The sequence below is a fragment of the Artibeus jamaicensis genome, unplaced genomic scaffold (assembly GCF_021234435.1).
Source record: "Artibeus jamaicensis isolate MK-2021 breed Jamaican fruit bat unplaced genomic scaffold, CSHL_Jam_final scaffold_537, whole genome shotgun sequence".
NCBI lineage: Eukaryota > Metazoa > Chordata > Mammalia > Chiroptera > Phyllostomidae > Artibeus > Artibeus jamaicensis.
The window spans coordinates 31,456,197-31,476,509 of NW_026522047.1; the positions used below are offsets into that span (position 1 = coordinate 31,456,197).

General features: G+C 43.9%; 2 protein-coding genes across 5 annotated transcripts in view; one reads left to right on the plus strand and one right to left on the minus strand.

The window, feature by feature from the left end:
• PALLD (palladin, cytoskeletal associated protein) overlaps positions 1 to 20,313 on the plus strand; it is a 356,788-nt gene that overhangs the window by 323,820 nt on the left and 12,655 nt on the right. For 3 of the 4 annotated variants that reach the window (XM_053658067.1, XM_053658069.1, XM_053658070.1), the window contains 5 exons: positions 1,101 to 1,236; positions 4,536 to 4,634; positions 5,402 to 5,452; positions 6,587 to 6,808; positions 7,939 to 8,088. In XM_053658067.1, coding sequence (XP_053514042.1) covers positions 1,101 to 1,236; positions 4,536 to 4,634; positions 5,402 to 5,452; positions 6,587 to 6,808; positions 7,939 to 8,088 — 658 coding nt within the window. The remainder of the gene's footprint in view (positions 1 to 1,100; positions 1,237 to 4,535; positions 4,635 to 5,401; positions 5,453 to 6,586; positions 6,809 to 7,938; positions 8,089 to 20,313) is intronic. The other variant, XM_053658068.1, reaches the window with a different exon arrangement.
• The window catches only part of CBR4 (carbonyl reductase 4), a 91,083-nt gene that overhangs the window by 15,625 nt on the left and 55,145 nt on the right, over positions 1 to 20,313 (minus strand). The window lies entirely within an intron of this gene.

Here is a 20,313-nt window from a genome sequence, read left to right on the forward strand (position 1 = left end):
AATCACTGTCCAGGGCATTGAGACCACTCAAAATGACTTAGATTAATGGCTGCTGAGTTTGGAAATGAGTGGGGATTACCTTTTGTAAGCACATGAAAAAGATACCACCCCAACAAATATCAGAGGAAATGCAGCAAGAAAACGAAGGGGCGTAGACAGGAGGCAGGAATGGCTCCTGGGGGACCAGGAGCCCATGGTACAGGCATTCCACTTCTCCTTCATCTTTACCCACAGCCTTGTGAGGGAGAAAGGAAGAGAAGTGGGAAGCAAATTGCTTAGGCACCAACAGAAGTGGACTGCGCCCTATCAAGCGCCCGGCGCCACTGCCGGCACCTAGCCCCACGTGGCTCATACTGTCACTGATCTTGGAAGGAAAGGTTCTGGCATGTCACCTACCCTAAGAGCCCCAGGCTCTCCGGGAGGTTTAGGAGGCCCGGGGTGCACCAAATGTAGCAGAACCTGCAGATCTTCCAGGGTCCGCTGGTGTGAACGGACCTTGTCCCGTAACGCTGGCCTTCCCTAATCAAGTTAGATTAGAAGGCAAGGTAACAAACCTACTTTCCATGTGGAGGAGGCCAAGCACTGCTGTTGAATAAACTGATTACAAAGGATCAAAGAGTTAAATTTACACAAGTAGGAAAGAAACATGTTCTTTCAAATCCTCTCAAGTAAGACGTAGTATATATTTTTATTCCTATTCATACAAATGTTAAGAAACTAGCTGACGTCACAAACCCAATACCAGGCCAAGCCAGATTCTAAGCCTAGGACTGATGGTTACAGACCACACCTTTTCACGGCCGCCTCCGCAGGGCCACGGTGCAGGCCTTCCCAACCCTCGGCCTCTGTCTAACCACTGAGGCACACTCCCCTGAGGTGTGCAAGCGTCCCCTGGAGACTGGATCCAGTCAGTGTTACCTGAACACTGAATCCAGCTTTCGTGGTTCATTCCGTAATTAGCTGGCAGAGGCGTAGCATAAAAGAAAAGCCCAGGAAGAGACACGTTGACACATTGTACTACTCTCTGTTGGACCTGAATGTCTGACTTGGGTTTATATGTCTGACAACTGACTACACTGCCCTGTGCTTCTGTCCTGCAGGGGATTTCCGAAGAAAGCCAACAGAACTGCTAGAATAGCCTCTGATGAGGAGATTCAAGGCACAAAGGACGCTGTCATTCAAGACCTGGAACGAAAACTCCGCTTCAAGGAGGACCTCCTGAACAATGGCCAGCCGGTACTGAGATATCTGGGGCCCGAACTTGGAATGCTAGCTCCCCACATCAAAGAGCTCTCCCCTCACTTCACTAAGCCTTAGGTTCTTAAGATTTGTCCACAAAATTGACATTGTTGCCCCTGAATCTCAACGTTTCTCTTAGTATTGTGGCTTGAATCTGGAGGAAAGGGAGAAAGTGAAACTATTCTTGAAGACATAATAGCAGGTTGGAGACAAGGAAGGAGGAAAGGCTGACTTTAAGGTCTGGAGTGGAACACATGAGGAGCTGTGATGTTAAGGATTCCTGGGTGGGGTGGGGGCCGGGAGGGAGGGCGAAGCTGTGCTCTGGGGTGATCTGCACCCACCCCAAGGCAGCGAATTGGAATTCAGGTACCAAGAGGAGATTTGGGATTCTATGACATGTACCGCTGCTACACAAAAAGCAGCTGTACTAAGGAAACCACTGCTGACATCCAGGTCTGTTCTACCAGACAATCACAGGTGCCGACTCCGTTATCTGAACGAGTGAGGGCTGTTCCCCAATCTTGTTGCAGTTTGTCAGAGCCGGACACTGAGACTCAGAGGAAAAAGGATTCTATTCTGAAGGCTGCAGAACTGTAGCGTAGATTCAGAGCTCTGGTGTACTGGACTGAATGGAGAGTATGCTTTGAAGGTGGCTGAACTTAAACATGCAAGGCTAAATACACAATACTTTATCAATAAATTCACGAGTGGGGGTCCCCGCTCGTGAGTGTGTGTATATATTTTTATTTTTCTCCACTGGACTTAAACATTTTCCCATCAGTTGTTTTTTTTTGTTTCATTTTCTACTGACCCTTTTCTTTTCACATCAGCATATTTTAAGGGGACAGGAAAAGCAAGTCTAGCGAGTAAGATTTCCCGGGTAAAGGAAAAGAGCCTTTCTGTGGCTTTAGGATGGAGTTAGCACCAGAAAAAAATTGCTTGACTCTTAAATACAAGAGTCCCTCTCAGACTTTTTCAGGGGAGAAAGCTCTCTGATTATTTTTCTGGGAATTTTAATGACCAAGCATTGATAAATAAAGGTGTGAGAACAGACCGCGTGTGGTTGGAAAGGCGGGGAGCAGAGGACGGCCGCTGCAGGCGGACCGACAGTCACTGTGAGGGCACCGTGCCCTGAGCTCAGGAAGACCGGCATCTGATGCGGTCTTGGCTTAGTCGCCCCTCTCACGGGAACAGCGCGTCTTCTCCCTGAAATAAGCGACTGCATGTGTAGCTGTACATACTCTGGACGCTTTCTCTGGCTCTGTCAACTAAAGCCTTTGAAAGACTAAAACAGGTACCTGTGGGGACTTGTTCAAGCCACGTAAGGAAAGGCATCTCTCCAGTGTTTTATTTCTTTTTTCCTTTTTGGTTGTTTAAATATTCCTCGTGGACTAAAATTCTCTTGATTAAAGTAAGACTTCTGTAAGCTGTTACAGCATACCATGTATATTATATGTATATAAAACTTTTACTTATCTGTTGCATAGCATACATATAATACCTGTTTTCCAGGGAATGACATTCACAGTAAGTTCCATAGATTTCCACGTCGGAGAGTTTACAAGGGCAGCAGAAGGTTTCCCTTTTCAAAAAATGGGCCCCTCACACAACTTGTTCCTAGTGTTCCATGTTACTGTTACTTCTTTTGGGCTTCCAAAGACAAAGCTTATGTATCCACGTGGCACAGTGCTCGGAGACAGAGCGGTGGGGTGGACTGGCTGCTCCTGGTGGAAGTGCATGCTGGGGAAGGACTGGACACCCAGCGGGTGTTTCTGCTCATACGGAACTGAGTGGACACTACTCCAGTGCCCTCCCAGGGGCCGATACAGTTCTCCATCAACAAACACTAGGAGGGCTTTTAAGGGAGCAGGTATTAAAACCCACTTTGGAAATTCATTGGTTTGTTTAAAGAAACATGAGAAAATTAATTTAAATAGTAACATACTGGACCGAGACACTCCAGGCACCAAACACCCCCCTCTACCTCCACTCCCTCTTCTTTATTAAATGGAATAATTTCAATTTGAGGACTGTTTGTCGTTTGGCACTTGACTTGTTTCAATTCCTGGTTTCAGCTGGGACTGGAACCAGCAATTACTGGAAATTGTAAATTCACCCAACATATTTTTCTGATTAGAGAGCTTCCAATAAATTTGTATCTATATTAAGAAGTTTGGAAGTTTATCTGAAGTAATTTCTGTACTTGTTTTCAGATTGTACCTTACTAATTATTCCCTATTTTCAATCAAATAGTTGTTTTTAAAATGCCCCTGATGGGGCAAATGGTCTCTTAAATTTCATTTCAGACCTCTCTAACTCTAAGGCATGATGGGACCAACATTCAAGAGCAGAAACCAGCCTAATACACAGAAGGAAAGTGTTGGCATTTCTTTGGTATGAGAATGGCCTAGCGAAAATGGTCAGGATGGTCAATTCCAAAGTGCTGGTCCCCGGATGCTAAAACATTACCACTTTCTTTGCTTGATGGGCAAGCCGTCCTGTGAGCAGAAGCTCGCATGTTAGAACCAAAAAGTATCTCTCACACTTCTCTTGCTACCTCAGCCACTTGCTGTCTTTCTCTGTGGATCAGTGGGGCCTCGGTTCTCAAACTTGACTCATTCTGGAAAACTGTTACAGAAGCGATCTGTTTGAAAACCAAATCTCCTTTGTTGCCTGAAAGATGTCACCTGCCTCCCGCTGAAAGTTACCAGCAGGAGAGGCTGTTGGGCAGAGAATCGAAACCTGAAATTTCATTAGGTACCTGAGACATTTTTTCCATGAACTTGGTCAAAAACAGAATTGTTCAAGAACCAAGACCTTTGAGAACCAAGGTTTGACTGCATCTGCCTACCTTCAGGTTACACAGCAACTTAGGAAAATGTTCTTAGAGGTGAGACCCCCCCCCACCCCACAAAGCAGAGAGGACCATCTCTGCCAGCTGGTCTAAACATTTGAGGTGAAGGATAATTTTATGACACATATTTTCTATGTGGTTCTGCCTTGTTGCTTATTTTAGTCACCTTAAATCTGTGTTACATCAGTTGGTGGCTCTCAGGGCCAGTGAGCCTATCTCCCACAGTGGACTGGGCCATCGAGACCAGCCGGGGAGGGGAGGGCTGGGGCAGCGGAAGCGAGGGAAAGAAAGAAACTCCTTTTGTGCACAGACGTCTGAAGGTGGAGAAGGAGGCAGTAACAGAAAACAGCAAACTTTGCTGGGGTTTTTACAGTTCTTTTTCGTGGGGCAATATATAACTGGTTTTTCTCACTTTGTACTTTGTGTGATTTGCTTTGTTTAGAGGTTAACATACGAAGAAAGAATGGCTCGCCGATTACTAGGTGCGGACAGTGCGACTGTCTTTAACATCCAGGAGCCAGAAGAGGAAACAGCCAATCAGGTACCACGTTCCTCTGGGTTCGTTAGAGAAGTAACACCTACTGTGTCTCCACTCCCCACGTTCTTTATGGACGCTACTCTTGGGATCAGTTCTGTGGGAGGTACAGGACAGGTCGAAGAAAAGCAGCATCTCATCACTATTTATTGAGCACATGCTGTGTGCCAGACACTGTGTGAAGTGACGGATAGAACTATTTCAGTCAGTGATATCTGTTCTTTTTATCTTCTTATTGATTAGTTTATTCTCCTTTCACATATCTTTGTTTTTCCTGTCCTGTGCTTTCGTGCAAAATAGTTTTGTGTGGGATAATTTTCCCCAAAACTGTTTGAGATGGCTAGTGACTACCTCCAGTTACGTTTTTAGTATCTAGTTAAAGTAAAATATGTATGTACAGAAAAAAACTCTCTCTCTATTTTCCTTCACTTATATAGTTATAAATCACTAGCCAGCAGAAAACCTAAAATGCTATTTCTGTTCTCCTGCTATCGCCAGCAAAAAGTCACTTCATGGATTTGATGTGAGCCGTTTTTAATCTCCTCGGCTTCTGTGTGGTTTCCAGATGGACTCTCCGTAGTAAAGAAAGTTTTTTAAAACAACTTTAAAGGATCAAGTGAACTCTTCCTTGTGTCTGTTGAGCAATGGATCCAGAAGCTTTTCTGTGTGAAATGTGGCTGCCACAGAAATCTCACTTAAAGGAAACTGGGAATCGTGCTGGGTTCTCACCGGTTCTATGACTAGTCTTCACTCCTTTTTCTCTGCCGTTACAGGAAACTGAGTCTCCTCATGCTTCCGTAGGGAGTCCTCTGGACGGTCAAAAGGTTAAGCTTTTCACCTTCTCTTTCCAGTCTTGCACTGTATCTGTTTTCTTATGTTTCCTTGCTTATCTGTGTACCTATCTTTACTGCTATATGTGAATTATAAATACTAGGACAGTGTCTATTTTCCTTTAAGATCAGATGAACAAAATTACTGCAATGTGATTTTTCTTGTCGTTACAAACCTGAATTCGATTGTTATTAGTGGATACTTACTTGAACTTTAAATTGTGAAAAGTTTCTCATTGTTATACCTTTCCAGGAAGAAGTCCTAATTCTTAAACTGATTAAATTGATAGTAATTAGACAAAACAAAACAACTTATGCATTGTTTGCAGTTTTATTCATAGTGGTGTATTTCTTCTCACAAGCCAACAAACTTGTTTAAAGGTTGAGTAACGTCTTTGAGAGGAAACCTGGGTGAAACATTCTTGTTTAATACTTTGTAACGGGCGGCCTTGGCTTCACTGTGTTGTACTTTCTAAACCAGAGACTGTAGCATTCACCTTAATCACGGCGGGGTGATGATGAGGTCTTTGCTTGGCTTTTGCTTTTTAACCAACATTTTGACTGGCCCGCCGATCATGTTTTTCTTTAAAATAGCATGGGAAATAGCTCCTGGTAGCTGCAGGGCTAAGGAAGAGTCCAGAGGCTGTGTGGCTGGCTTCGAGCGAAAACAAACGAACAAACAGGCACGGGGCCATTCCCCACTATCTGTTTGGTAAAACGCTGCGTACCGCTGCAGCGGCTCGTTACTGCCCTGCTGGAGCCAGGCACCGCCCCGTGTCAGCTTTCTCCCCACGGAAAGAAATCAGTGCCCCGTCGTGCTTTATTTTTATGAACAGTTGAGGCAAATGGAGCCGTTGCCTGTTCTCTCTGCTTCCCCTCAAAAGAACAGAGAAATTCATCTTCATAGTTTTGGGGGGTTGATGAGGATAATTTGAAATATCACATATAGTTACTCCCAGATGTTTTCTGTTTCATACGGAGTGGAAGTGGGCCCAGACTTGCTTTTGGGCCAGGTGGGGAAAATCTCAGTCTTCTAAGTGCTTTACTGGACAGGGGACTGAGACTCAGGACACAGTGTACTGGACAGGGGACTGAGGCTGTCAACATGGTCTTGCCTGTCTGATACAGGAATACAAAGTCTCCAGCTGTGAACAGAGACTCATCAGTGAAATCGAGTACAGGCTCGAAAGGTCTCCCGTGGACGAATCAGGTGATGAAGTTCAACACGGGGACGTGCCTGTGGAAAACGGGGTGGCGCCGTTCTTCGAGACGAAGCTAAAGCATTACAAGATCTTCGAGGGAATGCCTGTGACTTTCACATGCAAAGTGACTGGGAATCCAAAGCCAAAGGTGAGCTGAAAACATGGCTTTTTAAGACTCGTATTTTCTGAGGAAGAGTTTAGCTTCCAAAATACTTCATGTATGTTATGATAAAGAAACACAGACTACCTTTCTAAATACCCATGACGTAAAATATCTGAAGGACTGTAAGTTCAGGGCCAACTTCAGGAGGCACTGGAAATCAGTAAGGGCAAAACAGCAATATAGTTTGAGAAAGTAGAATAGAATAGAACAGAACAGAATAGAAACAGAACTGAATAATTGACAAGGAGCTTTTCATATACCTACATCATTTACTCATGTGATGTCATCACTGTTAGTCCCAAACTGCAAATGACTGGCCTAAGCTCAGCGAAGTTAATTAACTTTCCCAAGGTAGAGCTGGTGAGTGGCCAGGCTTGAACATGAACCCCTTGCTCTGTACCATACAGAAAGTATGCTTACCACTAATTATAAAATCTTCAGCTCTTTACTCTACAAAACCAAAGCTTCCTATACTTTCCAAGAGGGCGGGGGAACACTGTTGAGAGAGGACAGTCAGAGGAACATGTGGCACTCGGGAGCACGGGGCGGGCCTCGCCGGCCTCCGCCTGCAGGTATGTGGGTAGAGAGTTGCCCCGTCTCTAGAGGCAGACTAGAATGGCTCAGTAGCCCAGCAAAGCGGTAACAGCATTACACTTTTCCCTAGAACTTGAGGGAAAAGAATTTTTAAAAATCCATGAGAAAATGACACTTCATATTTACACTTGTCACATGACACTGAGAGCCAAAAGCTGAGAAATTAATAGGAAACTGAGCCTAGATGGTTACAGTCTTTAGGTTTCTGGTAGAAGGAATTGTTAAGGAAATAGAAAGTTTAAGAAACAACATGACAATAGCGAGGACAAGGCAAATTTATGGAATAAGCCTACAGAAATGAAAAGCCCACTCTGGAATATATAATTTTTTAAAACTGAAATGGAATGAAATTTGCCTGCAACCCCCTTTTCCCACTCAAACATCAATTCCCCTTCAGCTGTTCTGGTTCACGTTAGCACGTGAAAGCCCAGGCGGCTCCGCCCCTACACAGGTGCTGTCTGTCAGCCGCCCAGACAGGAGCCCACGTGCAGCCTTCACCGCCCCTCTGCTTCCTCTCACAGATCTACTGGTTTAAAGATGGAAAGCAGATCTCTCCAAAGAACGACCACTACAGCATCCAGAGAGACCCGGACGGGACCTGCTCCCTCCACACCGCGGCCTCCACCCTGGACGATGACGGGAACTACACGATCATGGCCGCGAACCCTCAGGTAAAGAAGGGCCCGGTCCCGCGGCAGTTCCGTGGGCAGCTGACCCTTGAACAACACAGGTTTGGGCTGCATAGGTCGGCTCGTACGTGGGTTTCCAGCAGTAAATACTGCAAATGCATTTTCTCTTCCTGACAATGTTCTTAACATTTTCTTTTCTCTAGCTTACTGTACTGTAAGAACAAAGGACATAATACATGTAACATACAAAATACGTGTTAATTGACTGTGTTGTAAGGCTTTGGTTAACAGAAGGCCACCCATCTTGGGGGGTCAGGGATTCTATGAGGTTTTCGACAGTGGGGGTTGGTGTCCCTAACTTCCACATTGTTCAAGGGTCAGCTGGAGAGTGCTTACAGGCATTTATTCTAACAGAGGAACTGCTTAATTAAAAGGTGGACTTGTACCTCTTTGACTTTGGAACTATTTTCCCAATTTTTTACATCGATCCTGGGTTTGGGGGAGAGAAAACCCCCTTTGCTCACGACTGTCTGTGTAGCCCCCCCCAGGAGTCTTTCTGTGTGAGTGACTCAGGTGCGCACTCTCCACGAGAATCCCGAGGGGCCTGATGTGCGCACCTGTGATACAGGTGACGGGGTCGAGGGGAGGAGACGAGCAAGTCCTAAAACAGGATAAGCCAGGAAGCAAAGTAAACTGAACGTAGATAATACCACTTCAGAGATGAATCACCTGACTACTTAGAAGGTAACAGGCAGCTACCTGGGTGCCGTGGTCCCGTTCTGAGACTGCAGATTCCCTTGTACTGAGTATCTGATCTATTTGAAGCACTATGCTGGGGACGTGGGACACGAAAGTGAGTAAGAAGTGGTGCTGTGCCTTACGAGCTCCACCTGTGACAGGACAACTTTACGAAGTCTGCAGGTCAATGTGAAAACCACAGAGCCGTTACCAGAAAGTTACATTTCAACCTTGACTTGTGGTCAGGTGTGGTGTGTTTGAGGGAACAAAAGTGGAACCTGCCATTTTTTCTTGTTGTATTTTCCTTGACTATTATTAACAAATTTCAGTGTTCGGTTCTTTGCCTTTTTAAAAGCTCACTCAACAAAATCTAAAACATTTCTTCATGTTGGGATCTTTAGTCCTCTTTCCCTGAAAGGCTGGGATACACTGTGGAGACACAACTAACTGTGCTCCTTAAACACCTGCCAGTGCTGGGGTCTGCCTGCTGCTTTCGAGGCATTTCTCCCTGGCAGGTTCTTAAACTGTCACTGCAACGTCATAGAAAAAACAAGGAAGATGTAAACTATGCCTATGAGTCTGCTTCTAGTCTTCTTCCAATTACACTAATCTTTACATGAAGAAAACTTCTAAGTCACAGGCAGCAAATGCAAGGCCCATGGGCTGAATCCCACCCTCCACCTTGTTTTATCCGGCCTGGCACCTTGTTTCTACCGGGTGGCAGCGCCGAGCTCTCACTTAACTGTTAAGGAGCAGTTACATTTATACAGTCCTAACATTATATTTGAGCCTTTGTAACTTCAAAGCTGATGTGGCCCCCCCGTGAAAACAGGTTTGACACCCCTGTTCTAAAGGGGACATCTCACTGCTCAGGGCCCATGGTAGTGTGCAGAGTTGAAGGCGGCAGTCCAGCCTCAGGGGTGCGTGGTCTCGGAGCACTTAAAACTATTTGCAAACCACGATGGGTCACTGGGTAGAAGAGGGCTGCTGAGGATCCCCCTGTCAACACACAAAAGGAGGAAGGGACAAAAATTGGGAGAAAGCAGTGGCACAGTAGAGACCAGAACTGCAGAGCAGTACTGACGCTCCTGAAAAGCCAGGCCGGTGCAGTCAGGGGCTAAGAGCATGAACTCTGGTGTCAGGAGGACCTGAGGTGGAGTTCCAGCTCCGCCACTCCAGACTTGCGTGACCTTTGGCAAGTCACTTAACCTCTCTGTTCCTATTTCCTCTTCTATGAAATGAGAATAATGCTACGCATTTAAACAATACCTGGAAAGCACTGTGTACCTGGCACACACTGCGTTTGCTATAAATGTTAGCTGTTGTTATTCTCGTTCAAAGACACTAATGACTCTGTCATGAAGCAGCGGCATCGGAACGTGAAGGCCCAGTTCTTCACGTTGCTAGGTGCCGTGTTCCCACAGCACCATGAGAGAGAGAGCAAGTGAGTCAGTCTGGGATGGAACTTCTACCAACACGTTGCCGGTGTGTGGTCCTGACCTCCTGGCTTTTCCTTTTCACCACCCCATGGGAAAACAGTGAGGCCTTCGATGTGGCCACAACTGCCACAGCTGTGGGCTCCAGTGGAGGTGGCCCTGAGCTGCAGCACAGGCCACGCCCCCAGCACAGCTGGAGCAGCCACCCAAGAAGCTGGGAGGCTGGTGTCTGTGCCTAGCACACTCGGCGCCCAGAGAAAGCCCAGGAGAGAGCCATCACCAAGACAGGGGTCACGGCCCTCATCCCAGGCAGGGCTGCAGCGAATTCTGCCGCTCTACCTAATCCCAGGCAGGATAAGCCCATGGTTAACCCTTTCTGGTTTTCTGTCTTGAATTCTCTGACTTGACCACCCTTTGGAGAGAAGGCAAAGAAGTAAGAAGTGGACCAGTTTCTATCAGGTAGCCACAGGCCCAACCCTTCTCACCTGTGACTAAGCAGAGAGTGATGCAACTGCTCTGAGGGAGCAAACGGTTCAAGGACACCACAGGTCCCAGTTACCCAGAGCAGTCCCTAAGTTCCTGATTCCTCGCACTCCCATGTCTCTCCATGCTAATGGATCTACATTCTCATTGCAGAGGGTGGAGCTAACAATCTCCTTTTCTACCTAAATGACCATAGGCAGGCAGAGGAGGGGAAACTCAGGATGAGAATCTGAGGAAATCTGGGAAGTGGACATTGAGACCTGAAATTGAAATTGGTGTGAGACAATTTTATGTTTATAGTACTTAGTAGCAGTTAGTCGCTGTTCCAATTTTCAGAGCATGTTGCCTGGTTGATTCAATTTCATGACTAAAACTCCTTCTATCTTAGGGTCTTCAATAGCAGGTATGTCCAAAAATGCCAGCTGTCAGTTTTGGAAGTTACCATCCTAAATGTGGATTTGACTTCACCACCCATTAGAACAAAGTGCTATTTTTTTAATTAATTTTATTTAGTTATTTTTCAAGGACATTTCTCCCCTCCCAGCCTCCCCTGCCCCTTGCTCCCCACCTCCCTCCCATTTCCACCCCCCTTAGTTCTCACCCCGGTGTCCTTACTGTTTGTTCCTCCAAATCCCTCCCCCTTTTTCCCCTTAACTTTCCTTCCTTCTCCCCTCTGGTTACTGTCCCCTTGTTCTCTATTTCAGTGTCTGTTTTTTTTTTCTGCTTGCTTGCTTTTGTTGTTTAGCTTCCTGTTAAGGGTGAGATCATATGGTATTTGTCTTTCAGCACCGGCCTATTTCACTCAGCATAATGCTTTCCAGTTCCATCCATGTTGTTGCAAAGGGTAGTAGCTCTTTCTTTCTCTCTGCTGCATAGAATTCCATTGTGTATATGTACCACAATTTTTGGATCCATTCATTTACTGATGGGCACCTAGGTTGCTTCCAACTCTTGGCTATTGTAAATTGTGCTGCTATGAACATTGTGGTGCATAGGTTCTTTGAAATTGATGTTTTAGGATTCTTAGGATATAATCCTAGCAGTGGAATTGCTGGGTCAAAAGGCAGGTCGATTTTTATTTTTCTGAGAAAATTCCATACTGTTTTCCATAATGGTTGTACCAGTCTGCAATCCCACCAACAGTGGACTAAAGGACCCCTTTTCCCCACACCCTCTCCAACATTTGTTGTTTGTTGCTTTGTTTATGATAGCCATCCTGACTGGTGTAAAGTGGTATCTCATGGTGGTTTTAATTTGCATCTCTATGATCGCTAACGATATTGAGCATCTCATGTGTCTCTGAATGTTCTGTATGTCCTCCTTGGAGAAGTGTTTGTTCAAGTCCTTTTCCCATTTTTTAATTGGGTTGGGTGTCTTCTTAGAGTGGAGTCGTGTAAGTTCTTTGTATATTTTGGAGATTAAACCTGTGTCTGAGGTATCATTGGCAAATATGTTTTCCCATACAGTTGGTTGTCTTGCTAATTTAGTACTGTTTTCTTTAGCCACGCAGAAGCTTTTTATTTTCATGAGACCCCATTTGTTTATTCTTTCCTTTATATTCCTTGCTCTAGGGGACATATCCGTAAAAAAGTTGCTGCGTGAAATATCTGAGATTTTCTTGCCAATGTTCTCCTCTAGGACTTTAATGGTGTCACGGCTTACATTTAAGTCTTTTATCCACCTTGAATTTATTTTGGTATATGGTGTAAGTCTGTGCTCAAGTTTCATTTTTTTGCACGTAGCTGTCCAGTTCTCCCAACACCATTTGTTGAAGAGGCTATCTTTACTCCATTTTATGTTACTGCCCCCTTTGTCGAATATTAATTGACTGTAGAGAGTTGGGTTGATTTCTGGGCTCTCTGTTCTGTTCCATTGGTCTATGTGCCTGTTTTTATGCCAGTACCAGGCTGTTTTGATTACAGTGGCCTTGTAATACAGTTTGGTATCAGGTATTGTGATCCCTCCTACTTTGTTCTTCTTTCTCAAAAGAGCAGCTGCTATTCGGGCTCATTTATGGTTCCATATGAATTTTTGAAGTGTTTGTTCTATGTCTGTGAAATATGCCATTGGTACTTTAATAGGTATTGCATTGAATGTGTATATAGCTTTGGGTAGTATTGACATTTTGATGATGTTAATTCTTCCAATCCATGAACAAGGTATATGTTTCCATTTGTTTGTGTCTTCCCTGATTTCTTTCTTCAGGGCTGTGTAGTTTTCTGCATACATGTTTTTTACCTCCTTAGTTAGGTTTATTCACAGATATTTTATTTTTCCTTTTGCTATATCGAACGGGATTTTTTTCCTTGATTCCTGCTTCTTCTGATTCAATGTTGGTATTTAAAAATGCTTTTGATTTCAGGATATTGACTTTGTAATCAGGTGTTTTGCCAAATTCATTAATTAGTTCGAGCAGTTTTGGGGTAGAGTCTATAAGATTTTCCATGTACACTATCATGTCATCTGCAAACAGTCACAATTTTGCTTCCTCCTTTCCTATTTGGATGCCTTTTATTTCCTTTTCTTGCCTGATTGCTGTGGCTAAAACTTCCAATACTATATTGAATAGAAGTGGTGACAGTGGACATCCTTGTCTTGTTCCTGATCTTAGTGGAAAAGCTTTTAGTTTTTTCCCATCGAGTATGATATTGGCTGTAGGTCTCTCATATATGGCCTTTATTATTTTGAGAAATGCTCCCTGTATTCCCACTTTGCTGAGTGTTTTTATCATAAATGGGTGTTGTACCTTATCGAAAGCTTTTTCCGCATCTATTGATATGATCATGTAATTTTTGTCTTTGCTTTTGTTTATGTGATGTATTACATTTACTGATTTGCGAATATTGAACCATCCTTGCATCCCTGGGATGAATCCCACTTGGTCATGGTGGATGATCTTTTTGATATATTGTTGGATGCGATTTGCCAATATTTTGTTGAGGATTTTAGCATCTATGTTCATAAGCGATATTGGCCTGAAGTTTTCTTTCTTTCTTGTGTCTCTATCTGGTTTTGGAATTAAGATGATGCTGGCTTCATAAAAAGAATTTGGGAGTTTTCCATCCTTCTGGATTTTTTGGAATAGTCTGTGGAGAATAGGGGTTAGCTCTTCCTTAAATGCTTTGTAGAATTCTCCTGTGAAACCATCTGGTCCAGGGCTTTTGTGTGATTGGAGATTTTTGATTACTGCTTCAATTTCTTTCGCTGTTATTGGTGTATTTAGATGTTCTTCTTTTTCACTGAGTTTTGGAAGATTGTATTTTTCTAGAAATGTGTCCATTTCCCCTAGGTTTTCAAATTTCTTGGCATACAGTTCTTCATAGTAATTTCTTACAATCCCTTCTATTTCTGTGGTATCAGTTGTAATCTCTCCTCTTTCATTTCTGATTATTTATTTGTTCCCTCTTCTTTTCTTGATGAGCCTACTTAAAGGCTTGTCTATTTTGTTTATCTTCTCAAAGAACCAACTCCTGGATTCACTGATCCTTAAAATTGTGCTTTTAGTTTCTATGTCATTTAATTCTGCTCTAATCTTGGTTATTTCCTTCCTTCTGCTTGCTCTGGGCTGTCTTTGTTGTTCCTCGAGTTCTTGCAGGCGTAGGGTTAGGTTGTTTGTTTGAAATGTTTCTATCTTCTTTAGGTAGGCCTGTATTGCTATAAACTTCCCTCTCAGGACTGCCTTCGCTGTGTCCCATAAGTTTTGGGTTGTTGTGAGTTCATTTTCATTTGTTTCCAGAAACGTTTTGATTTCTTCCCTAATTTCATTCTTGACCCATTCGTTGTTTAATAGCATACCATTCAGTCTCCATGATTTTGGGTGCTTTGGGTTTTTTTCTTTGGGGTTGGTTTCCAATTTCAGTCCCTTGTGGTCAGAGAAGATGCTTGGTATGATTTCAATTTTCTTGAATTTTTTGAGGCTTGTTTTGCGTCCTATCATGTGGTCTATCTTTGAAAATGTTCCATATGCATTTGAAAAGAATGTGTATTTAGCTTCTTTGGGATGAAGGGCTCTATATGTATCAGTTAAGTCCATTTCATCTAGGGTGTTGTTTAATGCCACAATATCTTTGTTGATAATTTGTTTGGAAGATCTGTCCATTTTTGATAGTGGGGTGTTAAAATCCCCTACTGTAATTGTGTTGCTGTCAATATCTTTCTTGAAGTCCTCTAAGATTTTCTTGATATATTTGGGTGCCCCTATGTTTGGTGCATATATGTTTACAATGTTAATGTCTTCTTGGTGGACTCTTCCCTTGAGTATAATGAAGTGACCTTCTGGGTCTCTCTTTATGGCCCTTTTTTTGAAGTCTATTTTGTCCAATATGAGAATTGCTACCCCACCTTTTTTTTCTTGTCTGTTTGCTTGGAAAACTCGTTTCCAGCCTTTCACTTTTAGTCTGTGATGGTCTTTTGTCCTGAGGTGGGTCTCTTGTAGGCAGCATATGTGTGGGTCATGCTTTCTTTTCCATTGAGCTATTCTGTGTCTTTTGATTGGAGCATTTAATCCATTTACGTTTAAGGTTATTATTGATAGGTACTTATTCACTGCCATTTTTGTACCTGTGTTCCTCTCTGTCTCCCTCTTATCCTTCCTTCCCTTAAAGCAGTCCTTTTAGTATTTCTTGTAGAGCTGGTTTGGTGGAGGCGTATTCTTTTAGGCTTCTTTTGTCTTGGAAGCTCTTTATTTGGCCATCTATCTTGATTGAGAGCCTTGCTGGGTAAAGTAGCCTTGGTTGTAGGCCTCTGGTTCTCATTACTTGGAATATTTCTTGCCATTCTCTTCTTGCTTGAAGTGTTTCCATTGAGAAGTCAGTAGCTAACCTTATTGGGGCTCCCTTGTATGTTATTTCTTTTTTCTCCCTTGCTGCCTTTAAGATTCTCTCTTTGTCTTGGAATTTTGCCATTTTGATGATGATGTGTCTTGAAGTGGGCCTCCTTGAGTTCCTCTTGATTGGGACTCTCTGTGATTCCTGGATTTGTGAGACTTTTTCTCTTATCAAATTAGGGAAATTTTCTCTCATCTTTCAAATATGTTTTCTATCCCTTGTTCTTCTTCTCCTTCTGGTATTCCTATTATTCAGATATTATTACATTTCATATTGTCTTGCATTTCTCTTAATCCCTCTTCATTCTTTCTGAGCCTCTTTTCATTTTCTTGCTCTTTCTGTGAGATGCTTTCTACATTGTCCTCCAACTCACTAATCCTATCCTCCGCTTCATCTATCCTACTTTTGAAACTTTCTACTGTGTTCTTCAATTCGGAAATTGTATTCTTCATTTCCTCTTGTCCCTTGCTGATAGTTTCCATTTCCTTTTTCATGTTGATGTAGTTTGCAGAGAGATCATTGTAGTTCCCCTGTAGTTTCTGGTAGTTAGTTCACTGTGAGCTCTTTGAACTTCGTAATAACCAGTGCTTTGAATTCACTATCTGATAGTTGATCAGCCTCTATTTCATCTAACATTCTTTCTGAATTTTCTGCTTGTTCTTTCATTCAGGGATTGTTTCTTTGTCTTCCCATTGTTTGAGACTCTTCTTGTTAGTCTCTGCTTTTAAAATTGATCTGTTCTGAAACCCTGGTTTTATGGTGTGAACTTCTGTGGTATGATCCTTGTGAAGTTCAGTGGTGCAGACTCCTTGAAGTTTCTTGATGTTCTTCGTCTCCACCTACTCTCACGCTGGTCCTCGCGCTGGTCCCTGCGTTGGTCGCCTACCACTGCTGAATGTCCTGGCTCTAGTAGCCACCTCCTCAAGCGCCCAGGCCCGTTACTACGGCAGCGGCACCTGGGCTGGGAATGTCCCGGCTCCCCTGCCGCCCAGGGCCGTCACAGGGGTTTGGAGTGTCCCGGCTTCTGAACCTGACTCCCCAGCGTCTAGTCCTGTTTCTATGGCACAGAGGCTTAGAATGTCCCAGCTCCGGTACCTGACTCCCCAGCGTCCAGACCTTTTGCTATGGGAGTGGCACAGGGGCTGAGAATGCCTCAGCTGCGTAGCTGACTCCTGTGCCTCCCAGGACCGTCACAGGGGTTTGGAGTGTCCCGTAGTTGGCTCCCTGGGGCCCAGGCCCGTCTCTATGGCGGCGTCACAGGGGCCTCCGGTGTCCCAGCTCCTGCAACTGACTCTTCTGTTGCCCAGGCCAGTAGCTATGGCATGGCACAGGGGCCCAGAATGTCCCCGCTCCGGTTCCTGACTCCTCTGTCGCCCAGGACCGTCACAGGGGCTTGGAGTGTCCGGCTCCCGTACCTGACTCCCTGGCTCCCAGGCCTGTTGCTCTGGCGGCAGCACAGGGGCCGCGTGTGTCCCAGCTCCAGTAGCTGACTCTGCCACTGTCTGGTGTTTCAGCGTCGGTCACAATCTCTGGTCTTTTAATTTCATAAATGCTGGGTAACCGATGGTTTATTGTGCTGTTTCTCTATAGATCTGCCAGGATTTTCACCCATGAGTACAGGAGCTAGCATCAGCTCCGTCTTACTCCGTTGCCATCTTCCCAGCATCCCCACAAAGTGCTATTTAAACCATGACAAGTGGCAGACCGTCTCCTACCCAATCCTTAGCATTAGTGATCATTTGTTGGTTTAGGAATACTGTAACAGGAATGTTTAACAGTACCACAATCGCAACATTATAATGTCTGTTATTGTATATGAAAATATTTTGCCATTCTCATGCTTCTTTTAAATCATGTTTTAACTCACAAATTATGACATAATGGGCACTGAAAAATTTTCAAAGGTAAAAACTAAATTTTTCAAGATATATTAATCCCAAAAGCATAACATGCGGTGAGCAAAAAACTGAAGATGATACCTTACTTCCTTGATGCCCTGTGGTTATCTTAAAATATTTTCACATTTTAGAAGTACTTGGGTTTGAAAGGGAGACAACTGCACCAGTGTTTTCTGGCACACAGTAGCCCACATGATGTGAAATGCCCACGGGGAAGAGGGAAAGGCTGGAGGGGGAAACAGGGCCGGTAGTGAAACACAGAGCAGCCAAGGAGAAAGGGTGAGGACCGAAGGAAGAGGAGAACACCAGGTTCGGCAGAATAGTTTCCACCTGGGTTAATCTGTAGGGAAAAGAAACACAGGAGGCATTGCTGACCACACCCACATCCTCCTTGGGACACGGGACTGCGTGTCACTGAGCAGTCGCGCAGCCCAGTGAGACGACGAGTGAGGGTGTCACACCGAACGTGATGCCAGAACGAGGGTCACAGAGACGATGTGCTCCAGACCGCGATCCTGTCTTTAGGACAGAACTAAATTAAACACGAATGTTTCACTTTGTTTTGGTGTGTCGCTAAGTTACTCTGCATGGCACTTAGATTTTGGAACTGTTTTGCAGTTTGGTGTTTCCTAAAATCTCAGTATGTATACAAGTGGCAAGCTTTTAGACAGATCTGTGTGCCACAAGTTAAATTTCATAAGCTAGGAAATATAAATGTTATTTCCATATTATACAAATAATTGGCCTTGCACGGGGCATCAAATAATCTTTAAAAGCTGGATGCTTAATACAGAATTCCTTAAAAAATCCAAAGCTATTACTTGTACTATAGCTTTAAACTCTGTGGTTTGTTTGGAATAGGAAAGTAACACACAGAGGACATAAATTTAGAAAGATGCTTTGCTGGTCGTGTTTTGTTTCAGCATTATAAGGTTTCCTGGCTCATTTCAAGCTTCACTTTAAACATTCAGTTCCATTATTAATTCATGTGCTAATAAGAAAGCAGGAAGAAATGAGAAAGTTAACAGCAAGTGCAACTGCATTAATGTGCACCGAAGCTGACTAATTGTAATAATTACTAGGGTTAACTGGCACATTAGTATGATTACAATTACTTAATGCTGATGCCGTATGATCTTCCTTATAAGTAAAACTTTCAGGCTTTAAAATCTGAACTTTCTTTTTTTTTTTAATTTTTTTATTGATTATGCTGTTACACTTGTTCTATTCCTCCCCTTCATTCCCCTCCACCCTACCCCCCCCGTCCCCACCATTAACCCCCCTTTAGTTTATGACCATGTGTCTCAAGTTCTTTAGATTCTATATTTCCCCTACTACTCTTGCCCCCCCATCTATTTTCTATCTACTGTCTATGCTACTTATTTTCTGTACCTTCTCCCCCCTTCTCCTTCTCCCACTCCCCTGTTGCTAACCCTCCTTGAGATCTTCATTTCTATGTTTCCACTCCTGATCTAGCTGTCCTTTTAGTTTGCTTTTGTTTTAGGTGTGGTTCTTAATAACTCTGAGTTTGTTGTCCTTTCACTGTTCATGTTTTTTGTAACTTCTTTTTCTTAGGTAAGTCCCTTTAACATTTCATATAATAAGGGCTTGGTGATGATGAATTCCTTGAATTTGATCTTATCTGAGAAGCACTTTATCTGTCCTTCCATTCTAAATGAAAGTTTTGCTGGATAGAGCAATCTCGGTTGTAGGTCTTTGGATTTCATGACTTGGAATACCTCTTTCCAGCCTCTTCTTGCCTGTAAGGTCTCTTTTGAGAAGTCCGCTGACAGTCTGATGGAAACTCCTTTGTAGGTGACTGTCCCCTTAGCTCTTGCTGCTTCTAGGAGTCTCTCCTTCATTTTCATCTTGGCTAATATAATTATGATGTGCCTTGGTGTGTTTCTTCTTGGGTCCAACTTCTTTGGGACTCTCTGAGCTTCCTGGATTTCCTGGAAGTCTATTTTCCTTTGCCAGATTGGGGAAATTCTCCTTTATTATTTGTTCAAATAAGTTTTCCACTTGTTGCTCTTCCTCTTTCCCTTCTGGTACCCCTATAATTCGGATGTTGAAATGTTTAAAGATGTCCTGGAGGTTCCTAAGCCTCTCCTCATTTTTTTTGAATTCTTGCTTCTTCACTCTTTTCTGTTTGGACATTATTTGCTTTCTTCTGGTCCACTCCATTGATTTGAGTCCCAGTTTCCTTTTCATCACTATTGGTTTCCTGTGCAATTCCATTCATTTCAATTAGTTTCACCTTCATATGTTTGTCTAATTTGTGGCTATAATCAACCAGTTCTGTGAGGATCCTGATCACCAGTGTTTTAAACTGTGTGTCTGAGAGTTTTGCTATTTCTTCATCACTTAGATTTATAGGCTCTGGGGCTTTGAGATCTTCTTGAGCCATTTTTGGTCTGTTTCCGTCCGTTAAGTATGAGGAGCGGAGCCTTGGACTCCCAGGTCGCTGGGTTGTGAGGCTATATGTGGAGGGTCAGAGCAGGGAAATGGAGGCGCCCTCCGCTGCTGCTTGCTGCTGGGGCTGCTGGGTCTCGTCCAATTGCCCACTCCCTCACTTGTCTATCCACACGAATGCGCAAACGCGCGACCACAGTCAACCCACAGCCCTGCTCCTTCGCTGTTTCCCCGCGATTGCTTGCTGAGCTGCCCACCAGGTCCAACCCTGCGCCTGGATTCTCCACGCCTAAGTCAGTCTGACCGAGTTTTCCTGTGCAACCCCGCTCTGCCAGCTGCTGGTTTCGCCCCTCTTACCAGTCAGGCTGAAGAATTTATTATCAGACTTCCGAAAAGTTCAATTTTCTGTGTTCTGGCTGTGTTTTCTGTTGCTATTATTTAGTTGTCTCTAAACTTGGTTGTGTGAGGAAGCAC